The 19377-nt window shown below is 39.7% G+C and overlaps 1 protein-coding gene across 13 annotated transcripts in view; it reads right to left on the bottom strand.

Annotated features, from left to right (window-relative positions):
* The window catches only part of VPS13D (vacuolar protein sorting 13 homolog D), a 315484-nt gene that overhangs the window by 137701 nt on the left and 158406 nt on the right, over positions 1-19377 (bottom strand). For all 13 annotated transcript variants that reach the window (XR_013519796.1, XR_013519795.1, XR_013519794.1 and 10 more), the window contains 5 exons: positions 13844-13967; positions 12782-13017; positions 8671-8779; positions 3962-4125; positions 2630-2738 (listed from right to left, as the gene is read on the bottom strand). Coding sequence is in view for 10 of the 13 variants with exons in the window: in XM_035307776.3 (XP_035163667.3) it covers positions 2630-2738; positions 3962-4125; positions 8671-8779; positions 12782-13017; positions 13844-13967 (742 nt within the window). In the remaining 3 variants the exon portion in view is untranslated. The remainder of the gene's footprint in view (positions 1-2629; positions 2739-3961; positions 4126-8670; positions 8780-12781; positions 13018-13843; positions 13968-19377) is intronic.

The raw sequence follows: 19377 nt of genomic DNA, 5'->3' as shown, positions 1-19377 counted from the left end.
GTAGGATTACTTGAGTAAGAGGAAAGTTATGCTCATAAATTTGGGTAATCATGAACAAGAGATAATTTCATGAATAGAGTCTATCAGTTTAATTCTGCCTTTTACTAATACTAACTTCTTGTCATTAAAATAAACTAACAGAAGTAGACAAAACTAGCTGTTTCTTTGAGTATTCTCACTAGAGTTTGCTTAAAAATCTGAAATATTCTGAAAATAAAATTATTATTATAATCATTCAGCTTTCCAGTAAGAGGCAAATTCTAGAGTTGAAAACCTCCCCAAACAGGCCTATGGCTGGACAACCAACCCAAATACTCAAAAGATAGTGTTTCCTCTAGAATGGAATACAGTGTTGAGAATGTCACCTTGGTACCCAGTTTATTCAGGCTGTTAAAAGAAAAACTTCAGACTGGGTGCAATGGCTCATACCTGTGATCCCAGCACTCTGAGAGGCTGAGGCAGGCAGATCACCTGAGATCAGGAGTTCAAGACCAGCCTGGCCAACATGGTGAAACCCTGTCTCTACTAAAAATACAAAAATTAGCTGGGCATGGTGGCAGGTGCTACTCGGGAGGCTAAGGCAGGAGAATCACTTGAACCTGGGAGGTGGAAGTTGCAGTGAGCCGAGATCACACCATCGCACTCTAGCCTGGGCAACAAGAGCAAGACTTCGTCTCAAAAAAACAAAGAAAGAGACAGAAAGAGGAAAACTTCGGCCAAATTAAATTTAAATGAGTTTAATTGAACAATGAATGATTCGCAAATTCACCCCCAGAATCACAGCAGATTCAGAGACTCCAAGGGATGCCTCATGGTCAGGACAAATTTATAGACAAAGAAAGGGAAGTGACATACAGAAGTTGGAAGTGAACAACTGGATCAGTTACAGGTTGGCATCTGCCTTATTTGAACACAGTCTGAACACTTAGCTGTCTATGAGTGGTTGAAGTATGGATGTTGTGACTGGCCAAGACTAGCTATTGTTACAGGCACATATTCCTAAGTTAGGATTTCAATCTTGTCTGCCTATTAAGCTAGGTTACAGCTCATGCACAGGGATTCAATTATAGAAGTACGGAGTCCTTCTCAGGCCATATTTAGTTTGCTTTAACAGGCGTTTGGAGGAAAATACCTTATTCCTCTATATGCCCCAATCAAGTCTACAGGAAGATGGTTGTGCGAAAGCAAACACAGGCTAGAGAAGACAATGGCAAAGAGCATCTAAATCCCCTCTGTTAACTTTTAGATACTGAGTAATGAAAAGCCAATTCTGAGCAGGGTTTATAGTACAGGTTTCAACACAAAGAAAGCTCTTTATAGCTATTATAAGTTTAGAAAGAAAGAACATATACAACCTAGTAAGAGCAGTGTCAGAAAATGTTTTAATGTCCTCAATGACTTTATTTAGTATAGTAAGATTGAAACTAGCTTACTGCCCTAAACGAAACACATTCTGCTCTGCTCAATACTGTTATTATAGGGTCACTAACAAGCAGGGAAATGATGAAACAGATTCACAAAACAACAAACAGCAGAAAGAGATTTTAAGGAAGAAAGCTCCAAGAGCATTGGAATTACATGGGCTTTAGAAACAAACTAGAAGTGAAGTCAGGGTCAGACATGAGAGCCACCAATTATAACAAGCCCTCTTTGCCTCTATAAGTTTGAATTGTATTGCTAACTGAAAATCACAAATCCATTCCAGATGTGTGCTACATATAAGTAAGCAGTTTGTCTTTGATGAAAAAAGCTCAGGGCAATAGAGATAAAGAAAATAAATCTCACCAAAAGCAGTCAGAGGCTCCTTCCACTTTTGCTAACCACCCTGGAGAACAATCTAAGTCTGATAGTCTCATGTTTCCCTTTTGTGTAAACCCCAGGCTGGACAGAACTGCATACACAATGGCAAGTGCTATTCTCCTATATGCCCAAACCTCCCAGACACCGTCCTACTTCTCAGACCCCTGTTCTCATTCCTAACCTGACGCCAGAAAGGGCAGAAAATCCAAATCCTTGGTAATTCGCCAAACACATATTTGCCTAGAAAGTGCCTGGGAGTTTATCATGAGGAAGACTGGCTGAGAAGATGACAGAGGAAACTGTCCAACAATTTTCATTCTGACATTTGCTACAAGAATTAAATGCTTACTTAGGCAGAAATGAACAGAATCAAGAGCATGTAGATGCCTGATGACTGCTCACCATCTCACAGAACTCTTTACAGAAGACTTGCGGCGATGACATTAACTTCACAGGTCTAAATCTAATTCATCTAACTTAGTGCTGGACTTTTAGTTACACGTTCTTTCTTTCTAAAGTTACATAGGTAATATATATCATCAAAGAAAAAGTCCAGGTAAGCCATGAAAAAAAAAAGCCTTATTATCCAGGGCAATCACTCTTATCACATGTACTACATACCATCTCCAAGAACTTTTCCCATGCAAATATACACAAATGTACAACAAAACGTTCTTGACTTCCTTCTAACTAAAATGGAATAGAATAAGTGTTGCTCTGTAATTAGTTTTCCCACTGAACAATTTTATCATATATAATTCAGTAGAGACTTTGTTTCAAAGAAGGGTCAGCCACTCCTTGCTGCAACTGGGGATCAAAAACGACTGACCTGGACAACCAACCCATGTAACCCACACGTCAGTTTTCCTTCTCGGAAACTCCACGTCTGAGTTGTACTTCGCCTGCGGTCAGGCTTTCTCAGCATCAGCGGCTCATATCTGGAAAATGTAAAGTACAATGAACCATGAACCCTCTGAGTCAACCTCTAATACCCTCCACCCTTAAAACTGAATGGGTAGTTAGCTTGAATCTAGGGCAGTTAGGTATCTCTCGATAAGAAAAGAGGAAAGCAACATGGAAAAAAAATGAAGAGGGGACACAAAGTAAGACATGAAAGATTTCATAATACACAATAATACAGCTTCTTGCATTCTCAAAATGACAAGTTCTCATGCAGTACGGAAGGAGTATCTGCTAAATATATGTAAAATCTTTCCAACAGTCTTTTTTCTGTTGTATTTCTAAACTCTTTTCTGTATTAACTTGTAAGTCATCTAAAGTTCTTCTGGAAATAAGGCATTAACTGAAAACAAAAACACTGATTTTTATGGAGAAACTAAGGCACAGGAAAATAAAGTAACTTATTACAACTTAAAGAGTGGATTTGAATCCAGGGATTTACTCATAAAAACACATCTGATTATTCTCTTAATAATTGATTTCTGCTTTTGAAGGATTTAACAAAGTCATTAAAAAGATGTAAAAAAGAAACCACTTCCTCAGAATAAGGGTGGACTGGAATTTAGGTGAAAGAAATACTCACTTTTCATATCATACCCATTTTATTGTTTGACGCTTCTTAACATCTGCATGGGTATTGTCATCACAGCTTAAAATTAAAGGGAAAGCCCAATACTCATATTTGGGAATATGACAGGTTTTTGTCATTGAAAAAAATACACATTTTTTTTCTCCTTTTTTTTTTTTTTTTTTTAACTACTAAGCCAGCTAAATTGAACTGCTATAACACATTTTTTTTTTTTTTTTGAGATGGAGTTTTGCTGTTGTTACCGAGACTGGAGTGCAATGGCACGATCTTGGCTCACTGCAACCTCCGCCTTCTGGGTTCAAGCAATTCTCCTGCCTCAGCCTCCCAAGTAGCTGGGACTACAGGCGCGCACCACCATGCCCAGCTAATTTTTGTATTTTTAGTACAGACGGGGTTTCACCTTGTTGACCAGGATGGTCTCGATCTCTTGACCTCATGATCCATCCGCCTCAGCCTCCCAAAGTGCTGGGATTATAGGCGTGAGCCACCGCGCCTGGCTAAATATAACACATTTTTACTTCATTTATAGAACTCTTGGTTTTTGGTATAGATTTCCTCTGAGTCTGAATTTGAAAGCAATGAGCTTGAATCAAAAGTTACCTAGAAAATTACCTGTTGTCAGTCACTGCAGCGAGACCAGCAATATCTAAGATGGCAGACCCCTCGGTGGAGCGGGCAGCTGAGGGCTTATTGGGGTTGTGAGGAACTGAAGAGCCCTCATGAGCAAGCATTCCTGTTCCTGTCATCCTCCATAGCTGAGAACGCTTTCCTGGTTCCTGTTAAGTAGATACAAGCAAAGAGGGAAAGAGCCATTATGTGTGGCCACAGCTAGCTCCTCACTTCAAGAGCTTCCTCTAGGGCTGAATAGTTCTCATGTAGGAATTTGACTTAGATATTTTCCACATTCTATAAATTAATTCAAACTTCCATGGACATCTATCCCTTGTTGTTCTTAGGATGAAATATGCTAACCTCTTGAATCAAACAACCAAAAATTACAAATAATGTGCATTTTAACAAATGTATTCTTTTTATAACCTATTTTTTTTCCATTTTAGAAACTAGGAACAAATGGCTGGGCAGTCTCCTACACTAGATATATTGCCATGATCACTGCCATTCCAGATGGCGACCCTCCAATGACCTTATCTTAAAGAAGAGTGCAATTACTTAAAGAATAATATGATACTCTAAATATCTGACTTTCAGACAATCAGAATTTACCAGAGGTCTTCCTCCCCGTCCCCAAAGTTTACAAGGAAAGTTTACTATATTGATAGTTTCCAATTTTCATGAGCTGATTATATCTAAATGTTAAGCTGGTTGCATTCAAATGTTATGCTAATTGATTGCTAGCAATACTTTTTTTTGAGACAGAGTTTCCCTCTTGTCCCCCATGCTGGAGTGCAATGGTGCCATCTCAGCGCACTGCAACCTCTGCCTCCCGGGTTCAAGCGATTCTCCTGCATCAGCCTCTCGAGTAGCTGGGCTTACAGGCATATGCCACCACACTTGGCTAATTTTTATATTTTTAGTAGAGGCAGGGTTTTGCCATGTTGGCCAGGCAGGTCTCAAACTCCTGACCTCAGGTGATCCGCCTGCCTCAGCCTCCCAAAGTGCTTGGATTACAGGCGTGAGCCACCATGCCCAGTCAGATTGCTAGTAATTCTAAATATATTTACTCTCTAGAAATATTTTGTAAAAAGCAATTGGGCTTCCAGGTCAATTATGAAAGTCTATATACTCCATTATATACTAAAAGTTATAATACTTATTGAGAACTTACTGTGTGCTAGGCATTGGTCCATAACATTTACATAAAAGAACTCATTAAGGCCAGGCATGGTGGATCACATCTGTAATCCCAGAACTTTGGGAAGCCAAGATGGATGGATCACCTGGGGTCAGGAGTTTGAGACCAGCCTGGCCAACGCGGTGAAACCCCATCTCTACTAAAAAAACAAAAATAAGTCAGGCATGGTGGTGCACATCTGTAATCCCAGCTACTCGAGAGGCTGAGGCAGAACTGCTTGAACCCAGAAGGCAGAGGTTGCAGTGAGCTGAGATTGTGCCATTGCACTCCAGCCTGGGTGACAAGAGCGAAACTCCATCTCAAACAAAACAAAACAAAACAAAACAAAAACCCCTCATTTAATGCTACAATCTAGTGACATATGCACTATTCCTATTCCTATTCACAGATGAGGAAGTTAAAGCTCATTGAGATGAAGTAACTTCCCCAAGTGACATAACTAGTTAGATGGTGGGTCCAACATCTGAATCTCTGCAGCCTGATTCCAGAGTCAGCCCGCTTAACTGCTGTGCTATGTTGTCTCTCTGTATCTGTACACACAATCTATATTGTTCCTTTTCAGTCACACCTATACTCCAGCTAGACCTGTCAAGATCACATACACCCCCACCAGGCAGGAACTCCTCTAGAGCAACAGACACATCAGGGTACCACAAAGTCATTTCCATGCTACCTGTGGCTGGATAGACAGCTTTTCATCACATTCTACAAGGTATAAACTAACTAAGTAGCATGAACACTGGAGTCAAAATGCCAGGATTTGAGATCCAGCTGCACAATTTACGAGCTGAATTACCTTGGACAAGTTACTTAATCTCTTAGAGCCTCTATTTCCTGATCTGTCAAAGAGAGAAACTGCCTCATGGTTTTTGTGATAAGTGTAATAAATGTAACATGCTTAGCACATGCCTGGCACCAGGTAGAGCCTCAATAAAAGTTTGTTGTGTTATTATCATTACATCTCTTTACATAGTATTTTATGTACATTATCTTTTAGCTAATCCTTCCAGCTAATCTGGGAGGTCATTAGAAAAATGAAACTCTGAGAGAAATGGGGGAAATACCGGATACTATATATCTTTAAGGGGCAAAGCCAGAACTCAAACCAGAAAGACTTCATGCTCTTTCTGCTGGGTGCTACTGCCTCCTCTGTCTGCAAAAAGAGATGAAGCTGAGCTGCACTTTCCCATCTCTAATTCCCACATGCTTGCTTCTCTGTTCACAATAAGAGAATACATCTCTCCACAGCACCAGAAACAACTGGAAAAGCATCTCGGTTATCCTGCAGATGCTACAGATTGGGAGTCAATACACAGATACCCAGGTGAGATCAAGTTTCCATACTGGGATTCCTCTACTGCCTGCCCATTTGTACAGGCTCATCATAATTTGGAAAATACCTAAATTTCCACTTGAAAATCTGAGATGCACCATTCTCCTTCCAGTTCCCTTCCTCACTTCCCTAATCATTCAGTCCTAAAATCTTCAGACGGGACTGTGGAACACAGAACTCCATGGGGCTTGTGTGTGTTTTGGGGATGGGGGCTGTGGTGGCCCAATGTGGACTTGTTAAAGCGCATGTGGAACAAAGAAGGCATTCACCTAAGTAATGGGGCAGCCCAGAGCAGGGACTGAAGCCAAGGTGGATGTTTGGGAGGGGCCTAATGGGAGCATCAAAGAGGGAGGTGAGGTGGGCATTTCTGCAAAGGGCAGGGTGAGAAGGGGGCAGGGCTGCCCAGTACATGGAGATCAGAGCCCAAGCAAGGTAACCATGGTGTGAATACAGGACATGGGACAACTGAGGTGATGGAGGATGAGTTACATTCAGGGTAACTGATCGAATCAATAAATATATTCTCAGTGTTGAACAAGGGAAGTACAAATACAGAAAGGGACAAAATTAGAACTTTGTCATACTGGACTAGAAATACTGGCGTGAACTGCTGGTTTTTGATATATAGAGAGATATAGAAATAAATATGTACAGTATATAAATATTTATACATATTTAAAATTTATACATAAAACACACATATGTGTATTGTACACACATAGATTAAAAATCCCTAGCTCTGTCTTCTGAGAGAGCCTGGGAACCACAACACCACAACAGCAACAAGTGCACCTGATTCATGAATCTCAGGTTTCTAAATTCCATTCTCTGATGGAAGGGATGAGGGCTCCATGGAGAAATGGCAAATTCCAGGAATGGTGCAGGGAAAATATAAGATGGGCCCAGGATAACCTGCTGTATCAGAAAGTAAGGAACTGAGGGCACATGTCGAAAGGACACAGAAGGTTAAGGGAGCTTCCACTGGCCAAAGATGAGAAAAACTGAGCATCAAAATAAATAATGGCTGGGTGTGGTGGCTCACGCCTATAATCCCGGCACTTTGGGAGGCTGAGGCGGTGGATCACCTGAGGTCAGGAGTTCGAGACCAGCCTGACCAACATGGTGAAACCCTGTCCCTACTAAAAATATAAAAATTAGCCAGGCATGGTGGCAGGTGCCTGTAATTCCAGCTACTTGGGAGGCTGAGGCAGGAGAATCACTTGAACTCAGGAATCAGAGGTTGCAGTGAGCTGAGATCACACCACTGAATTCCAACCTGGATGACAGAGCAAGACTCCTTCTCAAAAATAAATAAATAAATAAATAAATACTGATATACATTAACAGGACACACTGAATAAAATAGCAGCCCATAATGACACACACACATGCTTAAATAGAAAATATGATGACAAATAGGAAATTTATGTAGTCTCAAAGTACCACACCACAAAATCTTGACTAATTATAAAAAGAAAAAGAGTAGCTTCACTTCTCAGTGGAAACGGCTATCACACACCTTCTTAATCAATTGCAGCAAGTTAACATCACCAGTAAGGGGACAAATCAACATCACAGCCCTACTTTGGTAAAATTCCTGTCAATTTTCCGGAAATTTGAGATTCCTTCCAAATAAAAAGTAATAAAACAAAAACCTAAAATGTCAAACTTTCTACACTTGGTTTCCAACTGAAAGGGAGAGGTCTATTTCTTAATGCCAATTCATATATTTTTACCTAATTTTTAATGTCAACGTAACTCTATCTACTCCCCTATTTACTAGTTTTCATCCTTATCAAGTGAAATAACTGAAAATGTTCTATAAGTTATAAAATGTTATATAAAATGTTACAATTATTGATACTTAATTTTAGAAATTTGTTCTTGTCTACTTAACAGTCACCCAGCCCTTAGTAATTCCACATATATTTATTATTCATGTTTTGCTGATCACATCTGGTGATCACATCCCCCTCCAGAAGTCGTCTTATTCCTGAACTGGTACTCATCCACCCTAATGCTGACCTGGAAACGCCAAGAGGCCTGGGTTCCACAAGACAAGCAAGTGCCCATGGCCTCATGATGAAACAAGGACTCTGACTGAACTGGGTGATCCTGAGTCCCGTCCAGTACTAAATGCCTCATATTCTAAACTCTGACTGTAAGCTCTCTTACCTTCTTCTTTAAAATGACTCTTTGTGTCTTGGGTGAGACATCCAAGACGAGCTCTGCACAGGTAATGGCCTTGTTGGAAGCCACAGGCCTGCCTGTTCCCTCCTGCAAGCTAGAATTTAAAATTAAAAAATATCTATATTATATATAGAGATATATATATATACATATACAGGTGTACAAACATACTCACACATGTATTCAAGTATTAATATGCAAATGCCCAAAACTTTTATTAAAGAAGGAAATGTTTTAAAGCATAGAAGAACAGGAATATCAGGGTTGCATGTTTCTCCCTACAAAGTTCTAAGATTCATCTCTCAGAAGATATACGCTGACATTTTTCTTTTAATAATTTTAGTGACATAAAATTCAAATGTAAAAGTATAACCATATACCTTTAGAGCACACCCCCCTCCCAAAAAAAAGGCAAGAAGTTTGGTCAGGCGTGGTGGCTCACACCTCTAATCCCAACACTTTGGGAGGCCAAGGCAGGTGGATCTCTTGAGGCCAGGAGTTCACGACCAGTCTGGCCAACATGGTGAAATCCTGTCTCTATTAAAAATGCAAAAATTAGCCAGTCATGGTGGCATGCCCCTGTAATCCCAGCTACTCAGGAGGTGGAGGTATGAGAATCGCTTGATCCCAGGAGGCAGAGGCTGCAGTGAGCCAAGACTGCGTCACTGCACTCCAGCCTAGGAGACAGAATGAGACTCTGTGTCACCCTGCAAAAAAAAGCAAAAAACAAACAACAACAACAAAAAACCAAACCAGACAATTCAAGGGACCAAAAATTAGCTTTACTCTGCCAAGCAGATGATCAGCATCATTGCATCCCCAAGTCTTGGCAAGAAATCAGAGGTCCCTCTAGGATGAAAAGAAAACAAAGGGGTCATAATCAACTCCCTCCAATTCAATCATGTTACATTTCTCTGAGGCTAAAGAATCTTAAGCTTTATAAAATGCTGCAGCCTGGCTATACTTTGGGATGTTTGGTAGTTTTTAATTTAGATTATTTTCCTCTATTAACCCCTATTAGGAAGGAAGAAAAAGAAAAAAAGGTAATGGATTAATTCAGAGTTAAAAACCAAGTCTTCATGATACCAAAAGCACAAGTGATCTGTTTCCCCCAAAGCAGATGAATTATATGTGATCAATATGAGAAAACTGTGTGCTTGAAAGGACACAATTTAAAAGTAAAAAAACTCACAAAAATAATGGGAGAAAAAAATTGCAAATCATATATCTGGTAAGAGACTGATAGATATGAAGAACTCTGACAATTCAACAATAGAAAGGCAAATCATTCCATTTTAAATATGCAAAGTATTTGAATACACTTTCTCCAAAGAATAAACACCAATGACTAACAAGCACATGAAAAGATGCATAACATCATTAGTTATTAAGGATGCAAATAAAAAACCACAATGAGATACCACTTCACACCCAGTAGGATGAACATCATTTAAAACAAAACAAAACAAAGCAAGGCATGGTACAGTGGCTACGCCTGTAACCCTAGCACTTTGGGAGGCTGAGGCAGTTGGATCACTTGGGTCCAGAGGTTTGAGACCAGCCTGGGCAAAACAGTGAGACCCTGTCTCTAAAAAAAAAAAAAAAAAAAAAAATTTTTTTTTTAATTAGCTGGGCATGGTAGTGGCATACCTGTGGTCCCAGCTATGACAGACACTGAGGCAGGAGGACCGTTTGATCCCAGGAGGTTGAGGATGCAGTGGGCCAAGATTGTGTCACTGCACTCTAGCCTGGGTAAAAGAGTGAAACCTTGTCTCAAAAATAAAAAATAAAACAAAAACCAACACATGTTGATGAAGATGTGGAGAAACCAGAACATTGTTGGTAGGAATGTACGATGCTTCAGCCACTGCGGAAAACAGTATGGCAGTTCCTCAAAAAGTTAAACATAGAATTAAAATAGAACCCAGCAATTCCACTCTTCTGTATAAAGCAAAAGAATTGAAAACAAGTACTTAAACAAACATATGTACAGGCATGTCCATAGCAACACTGTCCACAACAGCCAAAATGTAGAAACAACAAATAACTGGATAAACAAAATGTAATATATACATAAAATAGCATAGTATTCAGGCACAAAAAGTACTGAGTACTTTTCAGAAAAAGAATGAAGCACTGGCACATGCTACAATGTGTATAAACCTCAGAAATGTTATGCTAAGTAAGAGTCCAGACAAAAAAGGTCACTCCTATGATTCCATTTCTATTAATGCCCAGAATAGGTCAATCCATAGAAACTGAAAGCAAATGGGTGGCTGCCTGAGGCTGGAGACAGGGAGGAATGGGGAATGACTGCTCAGTAGGTTTTGGTTTCTTTCTGGGGTGATAAAAATGTTCTGGAACTAGGCAGAGTTGGTGGTGGCACAACATTATGAATGTACCAAATGCCACTCAACTGTTCACTTTAAAATAGTTACAGTTATGTGAGTTTCACCTCAAAAATGAAATTTAAAAAACTATTCTTCCTCATCATTTATTCCTTCCAAGACTGCAAAGAATTAGTATCTAATATTCTCAAATAGATGGCTCAGCCTCTTAGCACAGCAAGATTATTCTAATTCTGCTGTTAGATTCTGCATACCAAGATTCTAGGAGCTTCTCTTTATATCTGTTCCATATCGGTTCAACCCATTAAGCCCATAATCCTCCACTAGGATTCTTCAGTTAAAGAGCTTAGTAACTACTGGAATTTATAGAACATAAGGAGAAAAACATGACTAACAACCAGATTTAGATTTGTTTTTTCAGGTATTAAACCTTAAGCATGTCCCACTGTTAAGTGTCATAATCTTTAAAGACAAATTAACAGCAAACAAACATATCGACTCAATTATAACAAGATAAACATCCTAGCACCATCATTACCAAAGGGAAGGTCAACAGACAAAGGAATGGTTATCTCTGCAACTTCAATTATTACTAGTGAAATCTGGAGTCTAAGCAGATGAGAAAGATAATACAAAAACCCAGAGATTATTTTCTGGGCCCCAGGCATGCATATAAATCTTACTCATATGCAAAAATGTTCCAAACATTTTGGAAAGGAATGTGACTTTAAATGCCCTGTTCATCAGGTGATTTATATTTGTAATGTTAAAAATTAAGCTATTTTCCATTTCTTCACAGACACACTTTAAAATTGTCCCTGTAACTTCAGGACAGAAACAATAAGCTGTATTTACATGTTGGTAGAATGACTAGTTTTTGACAGCCTAGTGTTTTAAATCTCTGTGTGGCAAACTAACAGGAAAATGAGCTTGATATTCTTCACCTGACTTTTCTAAATACAACTAGTCAAACAACAGTGAAGATTAGAATTCTAAGGCAATGGAATTTGTGTGAACTTAAGCTACTATATTTGGCTTTAGGTGAATATTAAGACAGACCCTTAGGTGTCTGCTTAATCAGTATTCTCAATGGGGTGGGGGAGGAGAGTGAGAATGATGACTTGAATAATTATGATGAAGATTAGTATCAAAAGAGGAAAGAGACAAAGCTCAGTAATTACTAGCAAAAAGAAAATTTAAATACTAGAATGAATTCTTGGGAGAGATCTTTAACAAGAGAATAGGTTTGACTCTTTGGATAAATTCTAATCTAGCCAAAAGACAAGAGTTTAAATTACATGACCTCTTAAGACAGACACTGAGCCTAGGATTTGGTAAAGAATGAAAGAATCTGCCAGGCGCAGTGGCTCATGCCTGTAATCCCAGCACTTTGGGAGGCCACGGCAGGCGGATCAGGAGGTCAGAAGATCCAGACTATCCTGGCCAACACAGTGAAACCCTGTCTCTACTAAAAATACAAAAAATTAGCTGGGCATGGTAGCACATGACTGTAGTTCCACGTACTCAGGAGGCTGAGGCAGGAGAATAGCTTGAACCCAGGAGGTGGAAGCTGCAGTGAGCTGAGATCACGCCACTTCACTCTAGCCTGGCGACAGAGCGAGACTCCATTGCAAAAAAAAAAAAATCTCCTTTGTACTTTGGTCTCCTGAGAAACTGTTTAACATTTAAAACATGTTAATAATTAGAACCTTCTGCTTTATAAGAACAGTAATTTAATCCAGAATTACCCAGAGAATGTATATGTAGCAGCAATATAAATGAAATTTTCATAATAAAGCTGCCGATTATCCTGGAAATCATTCATGTTGCAGTTGATCTCAGAGGACCCTGCCCCTTTAACAGTCAGAGTGATAAAAGGTGGCAAGGTGGGTTCGTCCCAGGCATAATCCAATGAAGTCATGGGCTTCACTTCAGTCCGGAGCCTGGGTTCAGCTACGCCATGCTGAGTAAAGACAACCGGGACCTAGAGTGATGGCAGGGAGGACAAAGAGGACTTTCATTCAGAGTGGGATTACTGAAAAGTGAGTCAGTGCTTCCTAGATTTGAGTTCCAGATCCAGGGAATAAACCCCAGTGAGGTTTATCATCTCACCTCTTCAAATGTTTCTAATCATCTCACACATTCAAAAAAACTCACTTTTTAAAGGACATGGGCCACACACACACACACACACACACACACACACACACCCTATTGAACGAAGGGCTTTAAAAGCTTGCCAAGTCAAAAATCTAGGGGGAGCAATTCTGTCCTTCCAATGGCATCTTTCTAGTCCAAACCCCCTATGATATATATTTTGAATATAGAAAAAAATAAGAATTTTGGACTGTGGCTACAGATCATCACATCTAAGACCTATTATTATTTGAAGCCATAATTAAAATAGAATCTAATGAGTTCCATAATGACTTTCCTGAAAAATTCATTAAAATGGCCACTATAACTAAGCAACAGTAGAGTTGCCCATTCCCATTCCACTGGACAATCCAATGTCTTTCTCTGTTTGTATGTGAGGTGTACAGAAAAGACAGTGTCAATCAGACACTCTAGTTAAAATAAATAAATCTGGGGCTATAAGATTACTTTTGTATGGACAAGGCTGCCCAGCAATCAAAATAACCAGCAGAAAACACCTCTTAAGGGTAAGGATTTCTAAGGTTGCCCAGATATAAAGAACCTATCCATACAGCTTCCTTCAAATGCAAGTTTAAAATAAATTGTACCACTGTATTAAGGGCAGTACACACTCCCACACATGAAACAAACTGGCTCTCAACTCTATTTGATACCTTAGAAAAGTTGTCAATTCGGAAAGGAGGAGGTAACTGATCTGTGTCACTAAATGAGATTCTATACGTAGCTCCTCGGAGAGTAATTTCCACTCGTAGGAAGAAGCATTTTCCCAAGGTATCCCTGCAGGACAAAGAAACAAAAGAGGCTACATAAAATATAGAAGACCATCTGAAATCCACTTACTTCTCATATTTCTGACAATCACGACACTGTTTGGGCCTCAGTCAATACCACTGAACTTACAGCCCACTGTGTGTTCTTCTATCATCTTAAAAAAGTAGAAATTGGCAATATGATTACAAAATGGTGATTTTCTAATTCTCCTATTTCTTCAACATTTATACACTGATATTCTGCTGCAAAGAAGAAAATGGATGTCTGTAATGTATTTTGGGGTGTGTGTGTGTGTGTGTGTGTGTGTATACATTTATATATAGATAAATCGCTGATGGAAATGGAAAGCTTATCTTTACAGAAAAATATCAGTGAATAAAGGTAGAAGAAATTAGAGAATTAAAAATCAGCATTTTTGGCTGGGCATGGTGGCTCACACCTGTAATCCCAGCACTTTGGGAGGCCAAGATGGGAGGATCACTTTAGCCCAGGACTTCCAGACCAGCCTGGGCAACACAGTGAGACCTCATCTCAAGTAAAAGTAAAAATAAAATAAGAAATTTTTTTAAAATCTGCATTGCAACCACCCATGTAATAAGTGATTTAAGAACCATTAAATCACCAAAAGGTTTTTGGGAAACAGAATATTCACTTAGTCTTATTCCCTCAGTGGATCATTCTTATTTACAAAGAACAAAGGAAACTTCACAAAAAAGAGGCCTGCAGGACACCACCTTAACCAGTTGATGAACAACTTTACCACCACCAATGACGAGACCAACAGATATCAAAGCATCCTGATGTGATACGGTGGGAAGCACACAGCATCACATAGGTAGTACAGCTATCAAAAATATCTGACCCAAATATGCAGACTGCCCAAATGCAGGAAATAGGACATTCTATAAGAAACTAGCTTGGAGTTTTCAAAAATGTCAATGTTACTAAACACAAAATAGGCAAAGCGGGACTACTCTAGATTAAAGGAGACAAGAGAATACATGAGCCAAGTAAAATAAATGATCCTTCACTGGATCCTAGATCAATGGCAAGGGAGCTGCTATGAAGGACATTATTAGTCATTGATTCGGTCTATGAAAACCGTTTATTAGAAAACATATTGGGGCCGGGCGCAGTGGCTCAAGCCTGTAATCCCAGCACTTTGGGAGGCTGAGGTGGGTGGATCACGAGGTCAAGAGATCGAGACCATCCTGGTCAACATGGTGAAACCCCGTCTCTACTAAAAATACAAAAAATTAGCTGGGCATGGTGGTGTGTGCCTGTAATCCCAGCTACTCAGGAGGCTGAGGCAGGAGAATTGCCTGAACCCAGGAGGCGGAGGTGGCAATGAGCTGAGATCGCGCCATTGCACTCCAGCCTGGGTAACAAGAGCAAAACTCTGTCTCAAAAAAAAAAAAAAAGAAAACATATCAAGGTTAAATTTCTTCAGTATGTGATAATAGTATTATATTTAATTAGAAAAATGTCCCGATTTTTAGGTGATAAGTGAAGTTTTTGTGGCTTAAGTATCATGACGACTTTACTTTCAAATAGTTCAGAAAGGAAAATGTGTATTTCCGTATGTGTGAAGAGCGAAAATGCAGCAACATGCTGAAGACTGGTAAATCTAGGTAGACGATGTAGGGATATTCATTTACTACTCTTTTAACTTTCCTATAGTTTAAATTGTTTCCAAATGCAAAGTTGAGGGAAGTAAATGAAATACATGGCATAGGTCTGTTCTCAGTAGTTTAGGACTGCACATTAAAACCATTTTAAAAGGATTAACAAAAATTACACAAGTCATCATCCCCCTCTATTTTTTTTAATAACCATGAATTCTTTTTCATTCAATTCAACACTGGCTTCCAATTCTCACACAACAGATAGGGGCTGCCTCTACCAAGGGAATACATAAAACAGTTGTGATTTTAACTATAGAATCCCTTTTCCCTCCTTACTCCTTCGCCCAAATAAAATCCTGCGGGGAACACATTATGCTACCAACGAAAGTTCTGGCTGAGGTAGGGATAAGAGTGCTAGAGCCCTACCCAGCAGGCTCCCTTGGGCACTAGAGTGATGTCCTTAAAATCAAACAGCTCCTAAAAAAACAGCATAAAAACCACTATATTCAGATGCAATTCACACTAATAAAAGCCAGGGCAAAGTATAATCAAGAGGGGCCCACCACTCAATCAGATAATACATTTAAAAGTCAAATATAAATACTATTTTGGGGCCAGGTGTGGTGGCTCACACCTGTAATCCCAGCACTATGGGAGGCCAGGGCAGGAGGATCACTTGAGGCCACAAGTTCCAGACCAGCCTGGGCAACATAGTGAGACCTTGTCTCTACAATTTTTTTTTGTTTTCAAATAGCCAGGCGTGGTGGTGCACGCCTGTACTCCTACCTACTCAGGAGGCAGGAGGGTCACTTGAGCCTAGGTGTTCAAAGTCACAGTGAACTATGATTGCACCACTGCACTCAAGCCTGGGCAACAGAGCAAGACTCTATTTCCAACAAAAACAAAAATAAAACCACTCTTTTGAAGAATTATCTTGGATCATCTATTGCTAAATTACCGTATTTCTGTTCTTTTGCAATAGTGTTCTCAACAGAGAGCTGACCATAAAGTATAAAAGATTAAATTTTGCGGGCTGGGCACGGTGGCTCATGCCTGTAATCCCAGCACTTTGGGAGGCCAAGGCGGGTGGATCACGAGGTCGAGAGATCGAGACCATCCTGGTCAACATGGTGAAACCCCGTCTCTACTAAAAATACAAAAAATTAGCTGGGCATAGTGGCGCGTGCCTGTAATCACAGCTACTCAGGAGGCTGAGGCAGGAGAATTGCCTGAACCCAGAAGGCAGAGGTTGCGGTGAGCCGAGATTGCGCCATTGCACTCCAGCCTGGGTAAACAAGAGTGAAACTCCGTCTCAAAAAAAAAAAACAAAAGATTAAATTTTGCTTCTAAACGTGTTCAAATAGAACGATTTAAGATTCTTTAACTTCAAAAGCATCTAATGAAAAAAAATTTTTTTGAGACTTTTTCTCACTCTGTTGCCCAGGCTAGAGTGCAATGGTGCGATCTCAACTCACTGTAATGCCTCCCAGGTTCAAGTGATTCTCCTGCCTCAGCCTCCTCAGTAGCTGGGATTACAGGTGTGCATCACCACACCTGGCTATATTTGTATTTTTAATAGAGACGGGGTTTCACCACGTTGTCAGGCTGGTCTTCAACTCCTGACCTCGTGATCCACCTGCCTCAGCCTTCCAAAGTGCTGGGATCACAGGCGTGGGTCTCTGAGCCCGGCCTGATGAAAGAAGTTAAAGACACAACAGAAAAGGCCAGGTGCGGTGGCTCACGCCTGTAATCCCAGCACTTTGGGAGGCCAAGGTGGGTGGATCATGAGGTCAGGAGATCAAGACCATCCTGGCCATGGTGAAATCCTGTCTCTAAAAAAAAAGACACAACTGAAAAGATTTCCCATGATCAGGGACTGGAAAACATAATTTTTAAGATGTCAATACCACAAAACCCTATGGATTTAATGCAAACCCTATCAACATCCTAACAGCTTTTTTGTAGAAATAGAAAAATCCATGTTGAAATTCATGTGGCTCTAAGAACTCTGAATAGAGAAAACAACCTTGAAAAAGAACAACAAAGTTGGAGGTCTCACTTTTCCTTATTCCAAAATTTAATACAGAGCAACTATAATCAAAACAGTGTGGTACTGGCATAAAGACAGATAGACCAATGGAATAGATTAGAGAGCCCAGAAATAAACTTTCACATGTAGGGTCAAATGATTTTCAACAACAGTTGAAAGGAGAGTCTTTTCAATAAAAGGTGCTAAGAAAACCAAATATCCACATACCAAGAAATGACGTTGCACCCTCACCTTAAGCCATACACAAACATTAACCCAAAATGAATCAAAGACCTAGAAGTAAGAGCTAAAACTATAGAACTCTTAGAATAGGAATTCCTATAATTCAAAACAACTTAATTCAAAAATTAGCAAAGGAACTGAATATTTTTTCCAATTAAGGTATACAAATGGCCAAAAAGCACATGAAAAGATGCTCAACATCACTAATTATTAAGGAAGTAAGAATCTAAACCACAGTGCAATGCCACCTTATACCCATTATACAGAGGCAGGAGTATCACTTAAGGCTTGCACCAAAAACAAAGCAAACAAATGTTGGTGAGGTTGTGGAGAAAGTGGAACCATTGCGCACCAGTGGCAGGAAAGTAAAATGGGGCAATGGCTGTGGAAAACTATGATGGTTTCTCAAAAAAGTAAAAACAGAATGATCATATATTCCAACAATTCCACTTCTGGGTCTATACCCAAAATAACCGAAAGCAGGGTTTTGAACTGACACTGGTACACCTATGTTCGTAGCAGTTTGTGATAGCCAAAAGGTGGAAGCAACCCCCAAGTGTCCATTAATAGATGAATAAACAAAAATATTAACATGAACATTGACAACATTATGCTAAGTGAAGTAAGCCAGTCACAAAAAGACAAATACTCATGATTCAACTTACAGGAGGTACATAGAGTAGTCATATTTATAGACACACAGTAGAACATGGTGGCCAGGGGGTGAGGGGAATGGGAATGAGGAGTTAGTTGTTTAATGGGTACAGAGTTTCAGTTTTGCAAGATGAAAAGAGTTTGGGGAATCATTTGCATAATAATGTAAATGTACTTATACCAGTTAACCGTACACTTAAAAACGGTTGAGAGTAAATTTTATGTTATGTCTGTTTTACCACAATTTAGAATTTTTTAAAATAATTTTTTAAAGCATTTGATGAGAGCAGAAAGAAAGTTTAAATCATCCTGGGCTAGTTAAGGCTGATTTTGGTTATGTTTCTTTTTTGTTTGTTTGTTTGAGATGAAGTTTTTCTCTGTCACCAGGCTGGAGTGCAATGGGGCAATCTCAGCTCACTGCAACCTCTGACTCCCTGGTTCAAGCGATTCCCCTGCCTCAGCCTCCCAAGTAGCTGAGATTATAGGCATGTGCCACTGCACCCAGCTAACTGTTACTTTTAATAGAGACAGGGTTTTACCATGTTGACCAGGCTGGTCTCAAACTCCTGACCTCATGATCTGCCTGCCTCAGCCTCCCAAAGTGCTGGGATTATAGGCATGAGCCACCGCACCCAGCTGGTTATTTTTTCTTAACAAGGACTGAGTGTTACCAGGTTAGGTGTAGAAAGCCAGATGATTTACTAGAACAGCATCAAACGAAAGAAGAGTTTGTATAAATATGTCAGAATGTACAAAAATATTTATAATGAGCGTTACCATCTAAATGCAGACCTTTCAAAGTTGCAGGTAATCAAAATATGAGCTCAGTGTTACTCTTTGGATTAAACAGCAATTACACCATGGT

The sequence above is a fragment of the Callithrix jacchus genome, chromosome 7 (assembly GCF_049354715.1).
Source record: "Callithrix jacchus isolate 240 chromosome 7, calJac240_pri, whole genome shotgun sequence".
In the NCBI taxonomy this organism is placed as follows: domain Eukaryota; kingdom Metazoa; phylum Chordata; class Mammalia; order Primates; family Cebidae; genus Callithrix; species Callithrix jacchus.
The sequence above is the reverse complement of the archived record's forward strand: the minus strand, read 5'-3'. Positions and strand labels throughout refer to the sequence as shown.